Source organism: Balaenoptera musculus, chromosome 8, assembly GCF_009873245.2.
Source record: "Balaenoptera musculus isolate JJ_BM4_2016_0621 chromosome 8, mBalMus1.pri.v3, whole genome shotgun sequence".
NCBI classification, from domain to species: Eukaryota; Metazoa; Chordata; class Mammalia; order Artiodactyla; family Balaenopteridae; genus Balaenoptera; species Balaenoptera musculus.
Window position 1 is genome coordinate 78,721,659 of NC_045792.1, and position 19,881 is coordinate 78,741,539.

A 19,881-nucleotide genomic window follows, 5' to 3' on the forward strand; every position below is an offset into this window, starting at 1 on the left:
AGTGAAAAAAATAAAATAAAACCAAATGAAGATGCCTGAATTGAGTGCTCAGTCCTTATGGGGCTCACAGACCCCCATGAGCAGGAAAAAAAAACGAATTTTTCTAGATTTCTGACAATATGAATATTCTTCAAAGATCCCATTGCTGTTTCCTGCAGTTGATCAACACCATTGCAGGTTAATCACTAGAAACTTGACAGCTGACTAACCTAGCAGAAACATGAAATACAGTCCAAATAGGAATCACTTTTAGATGAATTTACTGAACTTTATATTGCCCCAACAAATTTTCATTTCTTGATAGCCCACTAAAAAAAGATACAGACTTTTAAAACTTAATAAAAAGCGTTCAGTGCTACTTTAGTAATCCGTTGATACACTATCCTTAACATGTATTTATTAAGATTTTTGATTTCAACTTCAGTAAAATATCCCTCAACATTTAACATTAAAAAATAATGCATTGATATTTCTAATTTCAAAATTAACAACGTAACTAATTATAATGTATAACTATTTGTACAAAGTATAGCAAAGTATAGCAAAATATTAGTGTCTCAAGATTACTACATACCAATCTAAGATTGAGCCCAAAACAGTGTTTTTAAATTTTCCTTTCAAAACCCAAACTTCATTTCTCTGTTACCAAACATGACTTCAGTTAGCGATTTACAAATATTTACACAGGGAAAGATATACCAAAAGCCATCAACAAAGACTGTTCTTGATTACTCTGGGATTCTAACCCATTTAGATTCTTCTAAGAATTATCTTGAGCATGCAGTTTAGAAATGCTTGTTTGAACGACTTAATCTTACTATGTTCATAAACATAAATACACAACATATAGTATGAAAGAACACATGAAAAATTGTTGCTTTTATTAATATTAGAGGGTAGTTTTAATACAAGCTAAATACAAACACAATTGTTAGATTCAGTCACTTATTCTGCAAAACAATATGCCAAGATCAACCTTGAAGCATTTATAAAAATGAAAATGTATAAAATATCTTCCTCAATTAACTCTAAGGACTCTGTATACAAATGCAAAAATTTGAACATATCAATAATACATCAAATGTTGAGCTACTAATTGAGCAGTAAAAAAACAATTTCTGATTTTAAAATTAAATAGCTCCAGGTAAAAGCATGTAATTCCCCACGTCTACTATCTTTGTATTCTGCACAGAGTTCCAAGGCAAAGATTGCTTCTGGCTTTATGCATTACCAGAGAGGATGACCTGTTTGGCTGGCTTATCACAGGCCTTTTAGTCTTCTTTCCTGATAGATCCTTCACTTCTTTGGGAGGAGGCACAGGAACTGGTTTCCATGGAATTGGGTTATAAAAGGCTGGTTCTGGATAAGAATTTCCACTGTAAAAACCTAAAATTATTAAAAATTCAGAACAAAACAAGAAGAAAACTTTTTGAGATCAAAGAAACTACATATTTTAAAATTCATAGAAAAATGTTAAAATATTAAAAGGGCAAAAATATCATTGATAAACCAATCTGACTCATTTAAAACTTGAACTCTCAAATATTTTCAAACACAGTAAGTATTGAAGTAAAAATTAAAATATAAATAATTCTAAGCATTCAAAGAACATTAATGTTCAAATCTATATAAATAAAAACTCATAAAAGTTCTCCTAAGAATTAATTTTAAACCCTTAAATTGAACAAAATCTTCATTTTAACTCAGTCTGGGAAACCGCTGATTGTGTACATGTTTCCCCTAGTCGGACACTAAAGTTTGCAGAAAAACATGTATGTTGCATATATAGCTAAAGTGATCAAGATTCTTGTTTAGAACCACTGAAATTCTAAATCACTGTCACTTAATCAGATTTCACAATATCACTGTAATTTTGGTAATTAAGAGCAGTAGAGCATTTGCAAAGATGTTTATTAGAATAAAACTTATTTAAATGCAAAAAAGTTAGTAAAATAATACATTATTTCACCAATTAACTTCTAGTCAATATGTATATTCCACCTAAGTTTTAACTTTACTATCCAATCATTTGGTTAAAACCACTGCTTATTACTCTTATTTCAAACAAGAGAACAAAAAAACAGAGCAGACCCTGTTCGGTAGCTGTAATGGATGACCTCTGTGACATGCAGAAGAGGCCTAAATCCTGACAGCAGGAATGTGTCATTCAGACATTGGCAACCCACTTTGACTGCATAGATATGTCAACACACACTTCACCACGATGGTCAAAACAAAGTCTGGAATATGTCCTATTGTGTGAACAAAACAGAATGGGAGTATTTTTAATAATAAATCACTTAAACAAGTGAAGGCAGCTGTCAGCAAGGCATGAGCTTCCAACATGAAGTACAAAGAAAAACATGCATTGCCATTTATAATCAGACCAAGCCTAAAGGCCAACCAGGTCTGCGTCTGGTTCATGTGCTGTCTAGTATTCCACCCTGCAAAAAGAATGTGCCAAAGACACTGGAAGCTCTGCCTCAGAGAGGGTTAGAAAAGGGGAAGAAAATGACCCCTTCAGTATATCCTGATTAAGGCTTTAAAATCCAAGGAATGTACGAAAATTTTACTTGTTTCTTAACGTTAGAAATCATTACTTTGCAGTTTTGCCACTATTGCCTTTAAAATGTATCTGGTTTTAGAGAATGACAACAAATTTGTAGTATCTCCACAGGAACACAGTATGTTATAATCTTCCAGAAAATAGTAATTTGAAAGAAAAATGATTTTTACACATTTCTATTTCTGTCAAAAGGAAACATAATATATAATATTCGCTCCTGCAAGCCATATTTATGTAACCCACATAACATAAAAACCAACCTGTGAGTTTTCCATTGGCATAACCATAGCTCTTTGCAGCTGGACGAGGTTTATTTTTTGCATTTTCCAACCATTCCTTAAACTTTTTTTCTGCTATTTCCTTTTTTTCCTGTAATTCAGCCTGCCGTTGTTTTTCTTTTTCCTTAAAATGACAAGACCAAAGAATCTCCAGGGATATTCTGTAACTAAAAATTCTATTCAAATTCTACTGACTCTTTTCCCCAGTAGCTCCCTATCCCAATGGCTTTCTGATCAGAAATACTGAATCATAACTCTATAGAGAGCAAAATTTAACGTGATCAGGGATGTGATATGAAGGTGGCTGCCTCTAAACAATAAGACATTAAACCCAAGAAGAAAAAAGCAATTTGCTGTTTTAAAATAGAATAGCAATTTATAATAATGTAATAAAACTGTCCATAAAAGTGCACTGAATAATATTTAAAAGCATAAACAACAATAAAAAGTTTGAACTTGACTGCAGAAATATCAATAGGCTTATTAATACTTCTCAACCTAAGAAAACCACAAATGCATAATCATTTCTGAAGCTTAATCACAGTATAACAAGTAGGGGTAGCTACATGTATTTATATTATGATAAGATAGTGCCAATTTTCTATTAGAAACTCTTTATACAATATAGTTGGCACATGTCAACACGAAAGTCATGTATTCTAACTGATCACTTTAGTGAAAATACCTTTTCTTTCTTCTTCTTCTCACATTCTTCAGCATTTTTTTTCTTTAACCATTCTTCATATTTTTCTTTTGCTTTTTCTTGTAAATGTTCTTTCTCCAGTTCCTTTGCTGCTTTTTCCTCCCTTTCTTTATTAATTTTTTGTTCCCTTTCTTTTCTTTTCTTAAATAAAAATGAAGGAATTTTAGTTGGAATATCTGTAATCATCCTCATACAAGGAAGAAGTGTTATACGCAGTAATTTTCTAAACTTCAGTTATTTCTTAAGATAGGTGGTAAAACAGTGGTTGACACAGTGTGGCTTATGAAAATACGTAACATACCTGCACTTACCTGATCAATTTTAGTCTACCAGCTTGAGTATACGTTTCATGATGGCCATAACAAAGGTCTTGCTTGACAAAGTACACTCAGAGCCTGGGACAGTGTTAAGTAAATAGTAGGTGTTCTATAAAGATTTGCTGAGTAAATTACTGGACAGAAATTATGACCTATTAGACTGTCCTGAATCTTAATGTTTTTTGATGGATGTTTACCCCCACTCTAAAATAGGAGCCACATATGTACACATTCCCCAGACAATTTGCCAATACAAATACTTGGATAAATTTTCACCATCAAAGAGTTACAGAGCACAAATTTTGGCCCATTAAGTACTGCTATAAGGGCATATACAGACAAATCTCTGGCTATGTAATTCTTATAAGCCTTACACAGACCAAAGATTGGCAAACTATGGCCTGCAGGCCAAATATGGTCCATCAACCACCTGTATTTGTAAATAAAGTTTTACTGAAATGTGGCCACACATTTATTTGCATATTTATTGTCTATGCTGCTTTTGCACCACAACAGCAAAGTTAAATAGTTGCAACAGAGATTGTATGGTCCACAAAGCCTAAAATTTTATCTAGCCCCTTGAAGAAAAAACTTGGCACAGACTATAAGTCAATGTTTCTTCCTTTTCTCACTCAAAAGATAATCTACCAACACAGCTAAATTCTAAATAACCAATGACATGGCTAGCTCTCTTTATCAAAGGTTTAGAAAATAATCTGCAAACATGAAGTATATGCAATACAAATGCCATATACATCACCCTTCATCGAGCAAAGAAATATGAGCCAAGAAATTCTTCCCTTAAAAGCATCTTGTAGAATACTTTAATACAAGCAATTCAAACAAGACCCAAGTAACGAACATCAGTTACATACAACATATGTCCAGTGCTGTGCAGGAAAGGCGGGTCCTAAAAATCAAAGCACGGGAATTCCCTGGTGGTCCAATGGTTAGGACTCTGTGCTTTAACTGCCGAGGGCACAGGTTCAATCCCTCGTCAGGGAACTAAGATCCCACAAGCCTCGAGGCGAGGCCAAAAAAATAAAAAAATTAAAGCCCCTGTCATTCCCCAAGTTGCTATATTTCCTTATTGTTGGTCTGCCAATAGCTGCAAAAGGAAATCCTTTCTTGCTGAGAACTCAATATCCATTGAAATAATGCTGGAATTTAACTATGGGTTAAATCCCACAAAGAAGTTAAGTAATCTGCCCAAGGTCACACAGATGGTAAATGACAGATCACTACGTATCTCTTATATACATATGAGAGAATGCTGAAAACAATTTTTTGCCAATAAATTCAATTTAAATAAAATGTCAAAATTCCTTAAAAATATACCACTTTCCAAAACCGATTCAAGAAGAAATAGAGTAACTGAATGAGCGTCTACTTGTAAAAACAATTCAGAATTTAAAACTTTCCCACAAAGAAAACTCTCGCCTCCAATTGCTTCACTTGTAGAGTCTATCACATTTCTAAGGAAGCAACAGTACCAATTACTACACGAATTGTTTTAAAAAACAGAGAAAAAGAGAACACTTCCAAGCTCATTTTAGGAGCCCACTATTTCTCTAAAGTCCAAACCAAATATGAAAATTATAAGATAATATTAGGAATAAGTCAAGATAACTGCTCTCACCAGAAACATGAAATACTTAGGGATACATTTAAAAAAGACGTATAATACCCCTGTACACTGAAAACAAAAAAAAAGAAGAAAAAAACTGAGATAAATATGGCCTAAATAAATAGAAAAAAAATCATGTTTATAGATTTATAATTTGATATTATTAAGATAGCAATTTTCTCCAGAATGATCTATGTATTTAATGTAATCCCGATAGTATCAGGCACTATTCAAGCAAGCATGATTAGGGAAATTGATAAGCTAATTCTAAATGGAAAGGGTGCAGAGTGGCTAAAACAATTCTGAAATAGAAGAAAAAAGCTGGAAGACTTACACTATTTGATTAGAAGACTTCTAAATTCAAGAATTACTATATAAAGCTATAGTAAGCAGATAGTGTAGTACTGGCATAGGATATAGATCAATTGAACAGAATACAGTCCAGAAATAGACCCAGACATATTTGGTCAATGGATTTGAAATAAAAATGTGAGGGTAACTGAGTAGGGAAAATATTATCTTTCAACACAGTGTTGGAACAACTGTATATCCATACTCCAAAAACATGAACCTTGACCCTTAACACATAACCAACATTAAAATTAACTCAAAATGCAAATAGGTAAAAGCTGAAATTATAAAACTTCTAGAAAAAAACAATGGAGAATATTTTTACAACCTTGGCATAGGCAAACGTTTCTTTAATAGAACACAAAACCCACAAACTATAAAAGAAAAAACAGAAATATGGAACTTAACCAAAATTTTAAATTTCTGCTCTTTAAATATATCATAAACAAATTAAAAGGAGGAAATATTTATAATACATGTTACAGGACTTAAAGGAATATAAAAAGAATTCTTACAACTTACTATTAAGACACACAAAATGGGAAAAATTTAAACATTAGACTAAACAAACAAACAAAAAAAAAACAAGAGATGTAGAAATGGTCAATAGTGCTAAGGACTGAATTCTGTCCCACCAAAATTCATATATTGAAGCCCTGATCCTCAATGTAACTTTTTTTTCTTTTTTTTTAAATTGGAGTATAGGTGGTTTACAATGTTGTGTTTAGTTTCAGGTGTACAGCAAAGTGATTCAGTTATACACAGACATATTCATTACTTTTCAGATTCTTTTCTCATATAGGTTATCACAGAATATTGAGTAGAGTTCCCTGTGCTATACAGTAGGTCCTTGTTGTATATAGTAGTGTGCGTATGTTAATCACAAGGCTCCTGATTTATCACTCCACCCCCCATGTTTCACCTTTGGTAACCATAACTTTGTTTTCAATATGTGTAAGTCTGTTTCTGCTTTGTAAATAAGTTCATTTGTATCATTTTTAAAAAATTTGATACCACATATGAATGACATCATATGATATTTCTCTTTCTCTGACTTACTTCCCTAAGTATGATAATCTCTTGGTCCATCCATGTTGCTGCAAATGGCATTTTGTTCTTTTTTATGGCTGAGTAATATTCCATTGTAAGTATGTACCAACTCTTCTTTATCCATTCCTCTGTCAATGGACACTAGGTTGCTTCCATGTCTTGTCTACTGTAAACAGTGCTGCAATGAACATTGGGGTACACCTATCTTTTTGAATTATGTTTTTCTCCAGATATATGCCCAGGAGTGGGATTGCTGGATCATATGGTAGTTCTAGTTTTAGTTTTTTAAGGAACCTCTATAATGTTCTCCATACTAGTTCTACCAATTTACATTCCCACCAACAGTGTAGGAGAGTTCGCTTTTCTCCACACCCTATCCAGCACTTATTCTTTGTAGACTTTTTGATGATGGCCATTCTGACCGGTGTGAGGTGATACCTCATTGTAGTTTTGATTTGCATTTCAATGATAATTGGTTATGTTGAGCATCTTTCCATGTGCTTTTTGGCCATCTGTATGTCTTCTTTGGAGAAATGTCTATTTAGATCTTCTGCGTACTTTTTTTTCTTTTTTCAATTTTATTTTATTTACTTTTTTATACAGTAGGTTCTTATTAGTCATCAATTTTATACACATCAGTGTATACATGTCAACCCCAATCGCCCAATTCATCACACCACCATCCCCACACCCCCACGGCTTTCCCCCCTTGGTGTCCATACGTTTGTTCTCTACATCTGTGTCTCAACTTCTGCCCTGCAAACCAGTTCATCTGTACCATTTTTCTAGGTTCCACATACATGCGTTAATATACGATATTTGTTTTTCTTTCTGACTTACTTCACTCTGTATGACAGTCTCTAGATCCATCCATGTCTCAACAATGACCCAATATCGTTCCTTTTTATGGCTGAGTAATATTCCATTGTATTTATGTACCACATCTTCTTTATCCATTCGTCTGTTAATGCTCATTTAGGTTGCTTCCATGACCTGGCTATTGTAAATAGTGCTGCAAAGAACATTGGGGTGCATGTGTCTTTTTGAATTATGGTTTTCTCTGGGTATATGCCCAGTAGCGGGATTGCTGGATCATATGGTAATTCTATTTTTAGTTTTTTAAGGAAACTCCATACAGTTCTCCATAGTGGCTGTATCAATTTACATTCCCACCAACAGTGCAAGAGGGTTTCCTTTTCTCCACACCCTCTCCAGCATTTGTTGTTTGTAGATTTTCTGATGATGCCCATTCTAGCTGGTGTGAGGTGATACCTCATTGTAGTTTTGATTTGCATTTCTCTAATAATTAGTGATGTTGAGCAGCTTTTCATGTGCTTCCTGGCCATCTGTATGTGTTCTTTGGAGAAATGTCTATGTAGGTCTTCTGCCCATTTTTGGATTGGGTTGTTTGTTTTTTTAATATTGAGCTGCATGACCTGTGTATATATTTTGGAGATTAATCCTTGGTCCGTTGATTCGTTTGAAAATATTTTCTCCCATTCTGAGGGTTGTCTTTTTGTCTTGTTTATGGTTTCCTTTGCTGTGCAAAAGCTTTGAAGTTTCATTACGTCCCATTTGTTTATTTTTGTTTTTATTTCCATTACTCTAGGAGGTGGATCAAAAAAGATCTTGCTGCGATTTATGTCAAAGAGTGTTCTTCCTACATTTTCCTCTAAGAGTGTTATAGTGTCCGGTCTTACATTTACGTCACTAATCCATTTTGAGTTTATTGTTGTGTTTGGTGTTAGGGAGTGTTCTAATTTCATTCTTTCTCATGTAGCTGTCCAGTTTTCCCAGCACCACTTATTGAAGAGACTGTCTTTTCTCCATTGTATATCCTTGCCTCCTTTGTCATAGATTAGTTGACCATAGGTGCGTGGGTTTATCTCTGGGCTTTCTATCTTGTTCCATTGATCTATGTTTCTGTTTTTGTGCCAGTACCATATTGTCTTGATTACTGTAGCTTTGTAGTATAGTCTGAAGTCAGGGAGTCTGATTCCTCCAGTTCCGTTTTTTTCCCCTCAAGACTGCATTGGCTATTCGGGGTCTTTTGTGCCTCCATACAAATTTTAAGATTTTTTGTTCTAGTTCCTTAAAAAATGCCATCACTAATTTGATAGGGATTGCACTGAATCTGTAGATTGCTTTGGGTAGTATAGTCATTTTCACAATATTGATTCTTCCAATCCAAGAACATGGTATATCTCTCCACCTGTTGGTATCATCTTTAATTTCTTTCATCAGTGTCTTATAGTTTTCTGCATACAGGTCTTTGGTCTCCCTAGGTAGGTTTATTCCTAGGTATTTTATTCTTTTTGTTGCAGTGGTAAAAGGGAGTGTTTCCTTAATTTCTCTTTCAGATTTTTCATCATTAGTGTATAGGAATGCAAGAGATTTCTGTGCATTAATTTTGTATCCTGCAACTTTACCAAATTCATTGATTAGCTCTGGCAGTTTTCTGGTGGCATTTTTAGGATTCTCCATGTACAGTATCATGGCATCTGCAAACAGTGACAGTTTTACTTCTACACTTCCAATTTGTATTCTTTTTATTTCTTTTTCTTCTCTGATTGCCGTGGCTAGGACTTCCAAAACTATGTTGAATAATAGTGGTGAGAGTGGGCATCCTTGTCTTGTTCCTGATCTTAGAGGAAATGCTTTCAGTTTTTCACCATTGAGAATGATGTTTGCTGTGGGTTTTTCATATACGGCCTTTATTATGTTGAGGTAGGTTCCCTCTATGCCCACTTTCTGAAGTTTTTATCATAAATGGGTGTTGAATTTTGTCAAAAGCTTTTTCTGCATCTATTGAGATGATCATATGGTTTTTATTCTTCAATTTGTTAATATGGTGTATCACATTGATTGATTTTCGTACACCGAAGAATCCTTGCATCCCTGGGATAAATCCCACTTGATCATGGTGTATGATCCTTTTAATGTGTTGTTGGGTTCTGTTTGCTAGTATGTTGCTGAAGATTTTTGCATCTATATTCATCTGTGATATTGGTCGGTAACTTTCTTTCTTTGTAGCATCTTTGTCTGGTTTTGGTATCAGGGTGATGGTGGCCTCATATAATGAGTTTGGGAGTGTTCCTTCCTCTGCAATTTTTTGGAAGAGTTTGAGAAGGATGGGTGTTAGCTCTTCTCTAAATGTTTGATAGAATTCACCTGTGAAGCCATCTGGTCCTGGACTTTTGCTTGTTGGAAGATTTTTAATCACAGTTTCAATTTCATTACTTGTGATTGGTCTGTTCATATTTTCAATTTCTTCCTGATTAGTCTTGGAAGGTTATACCTTTCTAAGAATTTGTCCATTCCTTCCAGGTTGTCCATTTTATTGGCATAGAGTTGCTTGTAGCAGTCTCTTAGGATGCTTTGTATTTCTGCGGTGTCTGTTGTAACTTCTCCTTTTTCATTTCTAATTTTATTGATTTGAGTCCTCTCCCTCTTTTTCTTGATGAGTCTGGCTAATTGTTTATCAATTTTGTTTATCTTCTCAAAGAACCAGCTTTTAGTTTTACTGATCTTTGCTCTTGTTTTCTTTGTTTCTATTTCATTTATTTCTGCTCTGATCTTTATGATTTCTTTCCTTCTGCTAACTTTGGGTTTGTTCTTCTTTCTCTAGTTCCTTTAGGTGTAAGGTTAGATTGTTTATTTGAGATTCTTCTTGTTTCTTGAGGTAGGCTTGAATAGCTATAAAGTTCCCTCTTAGAACTGCTTTTGCTGCATCCCATAGGTTTTGGATCGTCGTGTTTTCATTGTCATTTGTCTCTAGGTATTTTTTGATTTCCTCTTTGATTTCTTCAGTGATCTCTTGGTTATTTAGTAACGTATTGTTTAGCCTCCATGTGTTTGTGTTTTTTAAGTTTTTTCCCCTGTGATTCATTTCTAATCTCATAGCGTTGTGGTCAGAAAACATGCTTGATATGATTTCAATTTTCTTAAATTTACTGAGGTTTGATTTGTTACCCAAGATGTCATCTATCATGGAGAATGTTCCATGCACACTTGAGAAGAACGTGTAAACTGCTGTTTTTGGATGGAATGTCCTATAAATATCAATTAAATCTACCTGGTCTATTGTGTCATTTAAAGCTTCTGTTTCCTTATGTATTTTCATTTTGGATGATCTGTCCATTGGTGTAAGTGAGGTGTTAAAGTCCCCCACTATTACTGTGTTACTGTCGATTTCCTTTTTCATAGCAGTTAGCAGTTGCCTTATGTATTGAGGTGCTCCTATGTTGGGTGCATATATATTTATAATTGTTATATCTTCTTCTTGGATTGATCCCTTGATCATTATGTAGTGTCCTTCCTTGTCTGTTCTAACATTCTTTATTTTAAAGTCTATTTTATCTCATATGAGTATAGCTACTCTAGCTTTCTTTTGATTTCCATTTGCATGGGATACCATTTTCCGTCCCCTCACATTCACTCTGTGTGTCCCTAGGGCTAAAGTGGGTCTCTTGTAGACAGCATATAATATATATGGGTCTTGTTTTTGTATACATTCAGCCTGTCTGTGTCTTTTGGTTGGAGCATTTAATCCATTTACATTTAAGGTAATTATCGATATGTCAGTTCTTACTGACATTTTGTTAACTGTTTAGGATTTGTTTTTGTAGGTCTTTTTTCTTCCCTTCCTCTTCTCTTGTGATTTGATGTTTATCTTTTTGCATTGTGATTGGGTTGCTTTTTCTTTTTCATGTGTGTATCTATTGTAGATATTTGGTTTGTGGTTCCCAAAAGGTTTTGACATAGCAGTCTATATATGTACAAGACTGTGTTAATTTGCTGGTCTCTTAATTTCCAATGCATTATCAATATCCTGCATTTGTACTCTCTTCTCACGACTGCTGGTTTTAATATCATATTTGTGTGTGGATGATTTCCTACCTTTGCTTTATGTTTGTCTTAACTGGTGAGCTTTCCCATTCATAATTATCTTGATTCTAGTTGTGGTCTTTTCTGCCTACAGAAATTCTTTTAGCATTTGTTTCAAAGCTGGTTTGGTGGTGCTGAATTCTCTTAGGTTTTGTTTGTCTGTAAAGCTTTTGATTTCTCCGTCAAATTTGAATGAGAGTCTGCTGGGTAGAGTATTCTTGGTAGTAGGTTTGTCCCTTTCGTCACTTTAAATATATCAGCCACTCCCTTCTGGCCTGCAGATTTTCTGCTGAAAAATCAGCAGATACCTTATGGGGATTCCCTTGTATGTTATTTGTTTCTCTTCCCTGTTGTTTTTAATAGTTTTTCTTTGTCTTTAATTTTTGTCAGTTTGATTAGTATGTGTCTCATCATTTTCCTCCTTAGGTTTATCTTGTATGGGACTCTCTGTGCTTCCCAGACTTGAGTGTTCCCTTTCTAATGTTAAGGTTGTTTTCAGCTATAATCTCTTCAAATATTTTCTCAGGCTCTTTCTCTCTTCTCCTTCTGGGACCCTATAGTGCTAATGTTGGTGCATTTAATGTTGTCCCAGAGGTCTCCAAGACTGTCCTCATTTCTTTTCATTCTTTTTTTTTATTTTGTTCTGCAGCAGTGATTTCCAACATTGTCTTCCAGCTCACTTATTCATTCTTCTGCCTCAATTCTTGTGCTATTGATTCCTTCTAGTGTATTTTTCATTCCAGTTATTGTATTGTTCATCTGTTTGTTTATTCTTTAGATCTTCTCTTTGTTAAACATCTTTTGTATCTCTCAATCTGTGCCTCCATTCTTTTTAGAAATTTTGGATCATCTTTACTATCATTACTCTAAATTCTTTTTCAGGCAGTTTGCCTATCTCCACTTGTTTCAGTTGTTCTTGTGGGTTTTTATCTTGTTCCTTCATCTGGAACATATTTCTCTGCCATCTCATTTTGTCTAACTTTCTGTGTTTGTGGTCTTCTTTCCACTGGCTGCAGGATCGTAGCTCCTCTTGCTTCTGGTGTCTGCCCTCTGGTAGGTGAGGTTGGTCCTGGGGCTTGTGCAGGCTTCCTGGTGGAACTGGTCCCTACCCACTGGTGTGTGGAGCTGGGTCTTCTCCCTCTGGTGGGCAGACCATGTCAAAGGGTGTGTTTAGCGGTGGCTGTAAGCTCAGTACGGCTTTAGGCAGCCTGTCTGCTGATGGGTGGGGCTGTGTTTCTATCTTGCTGGTTGTTTGGCCTAAGGCATTCCCGCACTGGAGCCTGTAGGCTGCTGGGTAGCACCAGGTCTTGGTGCCAAAATGGCAACCTCTGGGAGAGCTCAAGCCAATCAATATTCTCTGGGTCCTCTGCCACCAGTGTCTTGCCCCCCCCCCCCCGTAGTGATCCAGAGCCAATCCCAACCTCCCCAGGAGACCCTCCAAGACTCATAGGTAGGTCCAGCCCAAGCTCCTATGGAATTACTGCTTTGTGCTGGGTCCCAGTGTACATGAAACCTTGTGTGTGCCCTCCAAGAGTGGAATCTCTCTTTCCCTCAGTCCTGTGGAGCTCCTGCACTCAAGCCCCACTGGTCTTCAAAGCCAAGTGCTCTGGGATTCCTCCTCCTGATGCCAGACCCTCAGCCTGGGGAGCCTGAAGTGGGGCTCAGGACTTTCACTCTTGTGGGAGAACCTCTTCGATATATTTTCCAGTCTCTGGGTCGCCCACCTGGCGGGTATGGGATTTGATTATGTTATGAAAGCGCCTCTCCTACCATCTCATTGCAGCTTCTTCTTTGTCTTTGAATGTAAACTATCTTTTTAGGTAGGTTCCAGTCTTCTTTGTCGATGGCTGTTCAGCAGTTTGTTGTGATTATGGTGTTTTCATGAGAGGAGGTGAGCTCAAGGCCTTCTACTCCACCATCTTTTCCAGAATCAAGGGGCTGCTTTTAGTTTGGATGCTTGCTGTCTCTTTCCTCAGCATGGGCTGGCTGTTATCCCCTTGATATGGGGTGTGCAGGTGCAGCAGCCCTTGTGCACTCCCAAGACAGTGTGGGGAGCACTTGGCAACTTCTTGCAGATCTCGTAGTGGTGGCCCGTGCCTGCCTATGGAGCCCATGATTGCAGTGGTGACTTGAGCCCACCCCCAGAGCTTCTGTAGGCAGTGTCCCGTTGCCTGGGAGCACTTACAGGGAAAGAAGCACTTATGGTGGTCCTGCCCCTCTCCTCATGTGCCCCTAATAGTGGCACCTTGCTTTTCTGGCAGGCGCCAGCTTCTTCTGAGTACACCCTCAGTTGCCACAAGCTAGCCTCTGCAGACTGTCCCTGCACAACCAACCCCAGTCCTTTCCCTGGGTCTGACCTCTGAGCATCCAGTCCCCACCTGCATCAACAGAGGAGCATCTCAGTCTGGAGAACGCAAGGTGGTGGTGCCGACCTTCTGTGCAGGTCACTCTCCATTTTGCCTTCTGCAAACCGGTTGCTGTGCTCTCCTCCTAGGCTTTGAAGCTCCCCCTCCATCCAGGCTGATCCCCCACCGGTGAAGGGACTCCCAGGGTGCGGGAACCTTTTCTCCTTTACAGCTCCCTCCCTGTGGTGCAGGCCCATCCCAATTCCTTTCTATTTCCTTTTGTCCTACCCAGTACTTGGAGGTTTTCTTGTCTTTTCAGAAGTTTGAGGTCTTCTGCTGGCGTTCAGTAGATGTTCTATGTGAATCGTTCCACTTGCAGGTGTGTTCTGAATGTTTTTGTGGGAGTAGGTGAGCTCCCTGTCCTACTCCTCCACCATCTTGATCCCCCAGCCTGTAACTGTATTTTGAGATAGGACTTTTAAAGAGGTAATCAAGTTCATAAAGGTGGGGCCCTAATCCAAAAGGACTGGTGTCCTTACAAAAGGAAGAAGAGACATCATGGATGGGCACGCACACAGAAAAGGCCATGTGAGGGTATGGAGAGAAGGCAGTCATCTGCAATCCAAAGACAGAGGCTGCAAGAGAAACCAAACCTTGCAGACACCTTCATTTTGGACTGTCAGCCTACAGATCTGTAAGAAAATAAATTTCTGTTGTTTAAGCCACTCAATCTGTGGTATTCAGTATTTTGTCACGACAGCCCTAGTAGACAAAGAGAATAAGCTTATGAAAAGATGGCAAATATCATTAGATCTCAGGAAAATGGAAATTAAAACAACAATGATATACTACTACACACTTAATAGAATGACAACGTTAAAAAGACTGAGAATCTGGCAATGATGTGGTGCACTTGGAACTTTCAGACAATAGTGGCAGGAATGTAGAAATGGCACAAGCACTTTATAAGAAATTGCTGAACTGTTTTTTAAAGTTAAACACACACTTACCATACAACCCAGCAATTCAGTCCCTAGGCATTTAACCAAGAGCAATGAAAACAAGTATCCACAAAAAGACTTGTACATAAGTGGTCACAGAATTTTATTCATAATATCCCAAAACTGGAAGCAACCCAATTATCCATCAACTAGTGAATGGATAGACAATTTGTGGTATTCCACAGAATAGACTATCACTCAGCAATAAAAAGGAACAATCTTAATACATGAAATATCGGCAATTTTTAAAAACAAAAGAAGCCCGACACAAAGGCATATATATTGAATGATTCTACCTATAGGAAATTCTAGAAAAGGCAAATCTAGTCTACAGGAACAGAAAGCAGACTTATCCTTCCTTGGAGCTGGGGTTAGTTGGTGGGAAGCAGGGGCTGAATGCAAGGGAGCACAAGGTAACTATTTGGAGTGAAGGAAATGTTCTCTACCTTGACTGTAATGCCGGTTTCACAGGTACATAAGCTTGTCAAACCTCATCATCAAACTTAAAATAGGTGTGTTTTATTGTATGTAAATTATTGCTCAATGAAGTTGATTTTAAAACATCAGACAGGCCCTCTGCAGCATTTAAACTACAGAAGAGAGGATAAAATGCCTTTAGTTAGCAAAAGGAGACCAGAGCAGACATTCAGAGAGAAGTACTGAGAGAGAGTAGCCAGCCACTAAGTGGCTTCAGATTTTCTGGCACTGCAGTTCTGTACCACACAGAGAATAACAATAAATCATCTTCTTTTTTTTTTTTTTTTAAGATGATGGTGCCCTGAGAGAACCTTTGTTTCTTCAAACTAAAGGAAACTAACAAACCAACTGACTACTCAAAGTTTCTGAATTTCTATTTTGGTTCCTTCAATACTATCTGGCACATAATAAACGTGCTGAATGCATGAATGATGCACTGATGACAGTGTTATCAATCATACACTTTGCTGATTGGAATTAATGTTTTACATTAAAAAAGAAGTTCCATGGTTTAAAAAAACTTTAAAAATAAACTTATTTTTAATTCTCAAACAATGAAGGCAAATGCCCTTTTGCAAAATATGTGGTAACACACTGTAAAAAACAAATCTAAAAAATGAATTAGCATGGCAACACAAACGTCAGAGTACCAGCTGAGATAAGCCATTTATTTGAAAAGGATTTAACAATTTATAGCACAATATAAGAAATTAGCTTTGCTAATGGATACATAAATTCTTTTTGTCTGATTTTTTGATAGAACACAGTGAAAATGACTTAGAGAAAATAATGCCACAGATATATCTAAAATGTGAATGAAGCTGGAAGCAGCAGAGGACCACACACCATGAAATGTAAACAGAGGAGAAAAAAGCTAGATGCCAGACAGGAAGAGAAGAACCAGAAGAGCAGTCTTTACAAATAGAGGTAAGTATAACCAAGACTGAAATAAGAAATCTGATAGTTCTTAAGGCAAAAAAAAAAAAAAAAAAAATTAGAGTGATCAATTATTCCTTAGTATGCACAGGAATTCTGCAGAATAAGTAAATTTCTCAAGGTTCATTTTTAAACTCTTCTCAACCTTATGGAATCTTGCTTTCGATAATTAGTGATTTATGTCAGGGCAAGCCACTTCCCTCCAAAAGAAAGAAATTTTTCTCAAATAATTGGATTAGATCTACTGCCACTAATTAAAACAGAGAATATATCATCTCTACATTCTTAGACAAACAATAACTATGTTTGATTAGCATGGTAAAATGAGCTTAATGGAGTCAGAAGATAAGAGAAGCTTTTAGAGGAGAGAGCATACTATTCAATACATGCAAAACTTTTATTTTCTAGCTATAAACTTCAAAAAAGTATCACTCAAAGCTTGGTTGTAGTCACACAGGCTTATTTTGATTTTGGCATTTATTCACAAAGAACTCTTTCTTGTATTATGGGATGTAGCAAACTTAAAAAAAATAATTTACTTCTGAAGTAAAGAACAAATATATTTATGGTTACAACATACACATGCCTAGCCAATTTCCTTCTTATAATACTTGGATGAAGAAAGCTATGTCATCTTCAATTTACTGGAATTATTTACTAGGTACTATTATTAATACCACTAGGCATTACATTCAATAATAGTTAGGACCCAAAAGTTAGAAGTAAAACTTTTGTCTTACAACTTAAACAAACATTTGACTGAATTCATAAAATTGGATATTAATAATAAAAGTACCATTCTAAATGTGTAAAAAAATCACAACAGAAAACAAAGTGACAAGATAAATATTTTTAAAATTTCTAATTTGAGGTTTAATACAAGACTGTATTAAAACTGAAAGGAAAATGATACGTTTATTCATTCACTCATTTATTCCAAAAACAAATGCTTACTATATTACAAAGCATTATGTTAGTTAGATCTTGTAATCGATAAAAAGTAATATAAAAAATAACTCTTAAAAAAAACACAAATATCAAAAAAATCCTATCCTTAAGAGTCTTAAAATTACAAGGGGGGCTTCCCTGGTGGTGCAGTGGTTGAGAATCCACCTGCCAATGCAGGGGACATGGGTTCGAGCCCTGGTCCGGGAAGATCCCACATGCCGCGGAGCAACTAAGCCCGTGAGCCACAACTACTGAGCCTGCGCTCTAGAGTCCGTGAGCCACAACTACTGAAGCCCGCATGCCTAGAGCCCATGCTCTGCAACAAGAGAAGCCACCACAATGAGAAGCCCGTGCACCACAACAAAGAGTAGCCCCTGTGAGCCACAACTAGAAAAAAGCCTGAGTGCAGCAACGAAGACCCAACGCAGCCAAAAATAAATAAATTTATTAAAAAAACAAAAAATTTACAAGGGAAGTAAAGACATGTGCATAATACAACTAGCAACAAAATATATCATATACTGCACTGTATTTTGTATAAAGTGATATAAATTAAACAAAGACTCAGAGAAGAAAAGAATTTCCAGCATGTGATCAGCTTCATGTAGGAAATACTTTGAGTTGGATAATAAAAGGAAAGGTAGGGTGGAAAATGTGATGAGATCCCATACTGAGGAGATACCATATAAAAAAAAAAAGGAAGTGTTCTCAAAACTTCTCATGAACATATATTCCTAGGGGCTGGGGAGCACAGTCCAAAGCCCAAGATTTCTTTGAAATCTACTGTGTATTTTAAAAATAATATAAAATTTATGTTCTACTCTATTAAATATCTGTGCTTGCTTTAACATAAAACTAACATTTTTCCTCTCAAAATTTTCCAGCAACACTAATACTCCAAGAAGATGGGCCATGCTTATCCTGAGTGTGCTCCCCAAAGATGCCAGTCAGAAGCCGACAGTATGGAATGAAGGGCACCACAGGTGGAAGGAGATGTGGCTCGGAGAGCAGAGAGTAGAAGGTATTTAACCAGCCAGGCTAGAACAGTTCAAATGTTATTCAGAGGACAGTGGGGAATCATGAAAGATATATTTTGTGAACTGAGGATGACACTTGACTTTTTGGCAGGATTAGTCTGGCAAGGACAAAGAGGATGAAATCATATTTTGGGGCATTTTTAAGCATCAGGTACTGATCTAGCTGCTGGGTAACTGAACAAAAAGGCAGAAATCCCTGCCCTTATGGGGCTTACATTTCAGTATGGGGAAATAAACAATAAATAAGTTGAAAAATGTAATGAGACCTGACAGGAAGAGATCACAAACAGGAGAGTGGTGACTGTAAAGGAAAGGTGAGGATGATTAGAAACAAAAGAATTCTGATTATGCCTAGGTGATTGAGATGATAGTAGTACTAATATCAGAAATCAAGGAGTCAGAATGATGGTTCTATCAGAGGAGAATGGATAAAAATGGGTTGTTTTAGATTTGCAGGTCAAGAGGTGCCTACCAACCTAACAGATGAAAATCCAAGGTTCTGGGAGGTCAGGTCTGGAGACACAAACTTCATGACTACTTGCAGTCAGATACGAGTGGAAGCCACATGAGGGAAAAGGGAGAGGAGCAGAGAGCAAAGGGCAAAAGATCTGATAAATGTCCCTGAGGGGAGAAAAAAAAAATCAGGTCAGAGAAGAAAGAAAGAATCTAAGAGAAAATGAGAAAACATAGGTAATGACAAGGAGTAACAGGACGAAGACTTTGCAAAGGAGACGTCAGTATGTGTGCACACTTTTTTCTCCTTACCTGTTCATTCTTTTTCTGAACCCATTCCTTGTGCTTTTCTTCAGCAATTATCTTTCTCTTTTCACGTTTTTCCACTTCTTTCTTTTTCTCTAGCTGTTGATTTAATTCCTGTGAATTTTATTCAAGCAAAAGGCAACATTTAATAGAAGTACTCAACCTCACATATTTTTTTTAAAAAGTCTGAGGTCAACCAAATTAAACAAGAATATAGTTTCCTTTATAGAAAATATACCATTATTGACAATAACTAACTTACTTAAGCAACTAGTCTATGGTGAAAGGAAGGCATTGGTAAAAAGTGTAAGTCATTTTTTAGAAATGCAAATAATTGCTTGGCAGCAAAACACTAGTTTCTTAGACTAAACTTCAGCTAAATTACCCTCATTGAAATCAACTTTCCCACACATAAATTTTGGCATCACTGTACACTACTGGCAGAAGCTCAAGAAAATTGCAACTTTTTTACAGTTATAAAAAGCTTCTAGGTTCTTGATGAAGATAAAGGGTAGGAATTAAATAATCCCTAAATTAAACTTTTAATTCAGAGTTACACCAAAGAAGAAATGTAGGGAAAAAAAGGATCCAGATTTTTG

At 36.4% G+C, this 19,881-nt stretch overlaps 1 protein-coding gene and 1 long non-coding RNA gene across 2 annotated transcripts in view; one reads left to right on the plus strand and one right to left on the minus strand.

Moving 5' to 3' along the window:
• LOC118900186 overlaps window positions 1–19,881 on the plus strand; it is a 69,841-nt gene that overhangs the window by 49,271 nt on the left and 689 nt on the right. Inside the window, exons 2-3 of the long non-coding RNA XR_005021057.1 lie at window positions 16,363–16,529; window positions 18,371–18,507. This is a non-coding gene — a long non-coding RNA (uncharacterized LOC118900186). The remainder of the gene's footprint in view (window positions 1–16,362; window positions 16,530–18,370; window positions 18,508–19,881) is intronic.
• The window catches only part of CCDC34 (coiled-coil domain containing 34), a 37,256-nt gene continuing 18,222 nt past the window's right edge, over window positions 848–19,881 (minus strand). Inside the window, exons 3-6 of the mRNA XM_036862503.1 lie at window positions 19,289–19,396; window positions 3,530–3,688; window positions 2,827–2,968; window positions 848–1,386 (exon numbers count right to left, since the gene is read on the minus strand). Of these exons, the coding sequence (XP_036718398.1) occupies window positions 1,172–1,386; window positions 2,827–2,968; window positions 3,530–3,688; window positions 19,289–19,396 (624 nt within the window). The 3' untranslated portion in view covers window positions 848–1,171. The remainder of the gene's footprint in view (window positions 1,387–2,826; window positions 2,969–3,529; window positions 3,689–19,288; window positions 19,397–19,881) is intronic.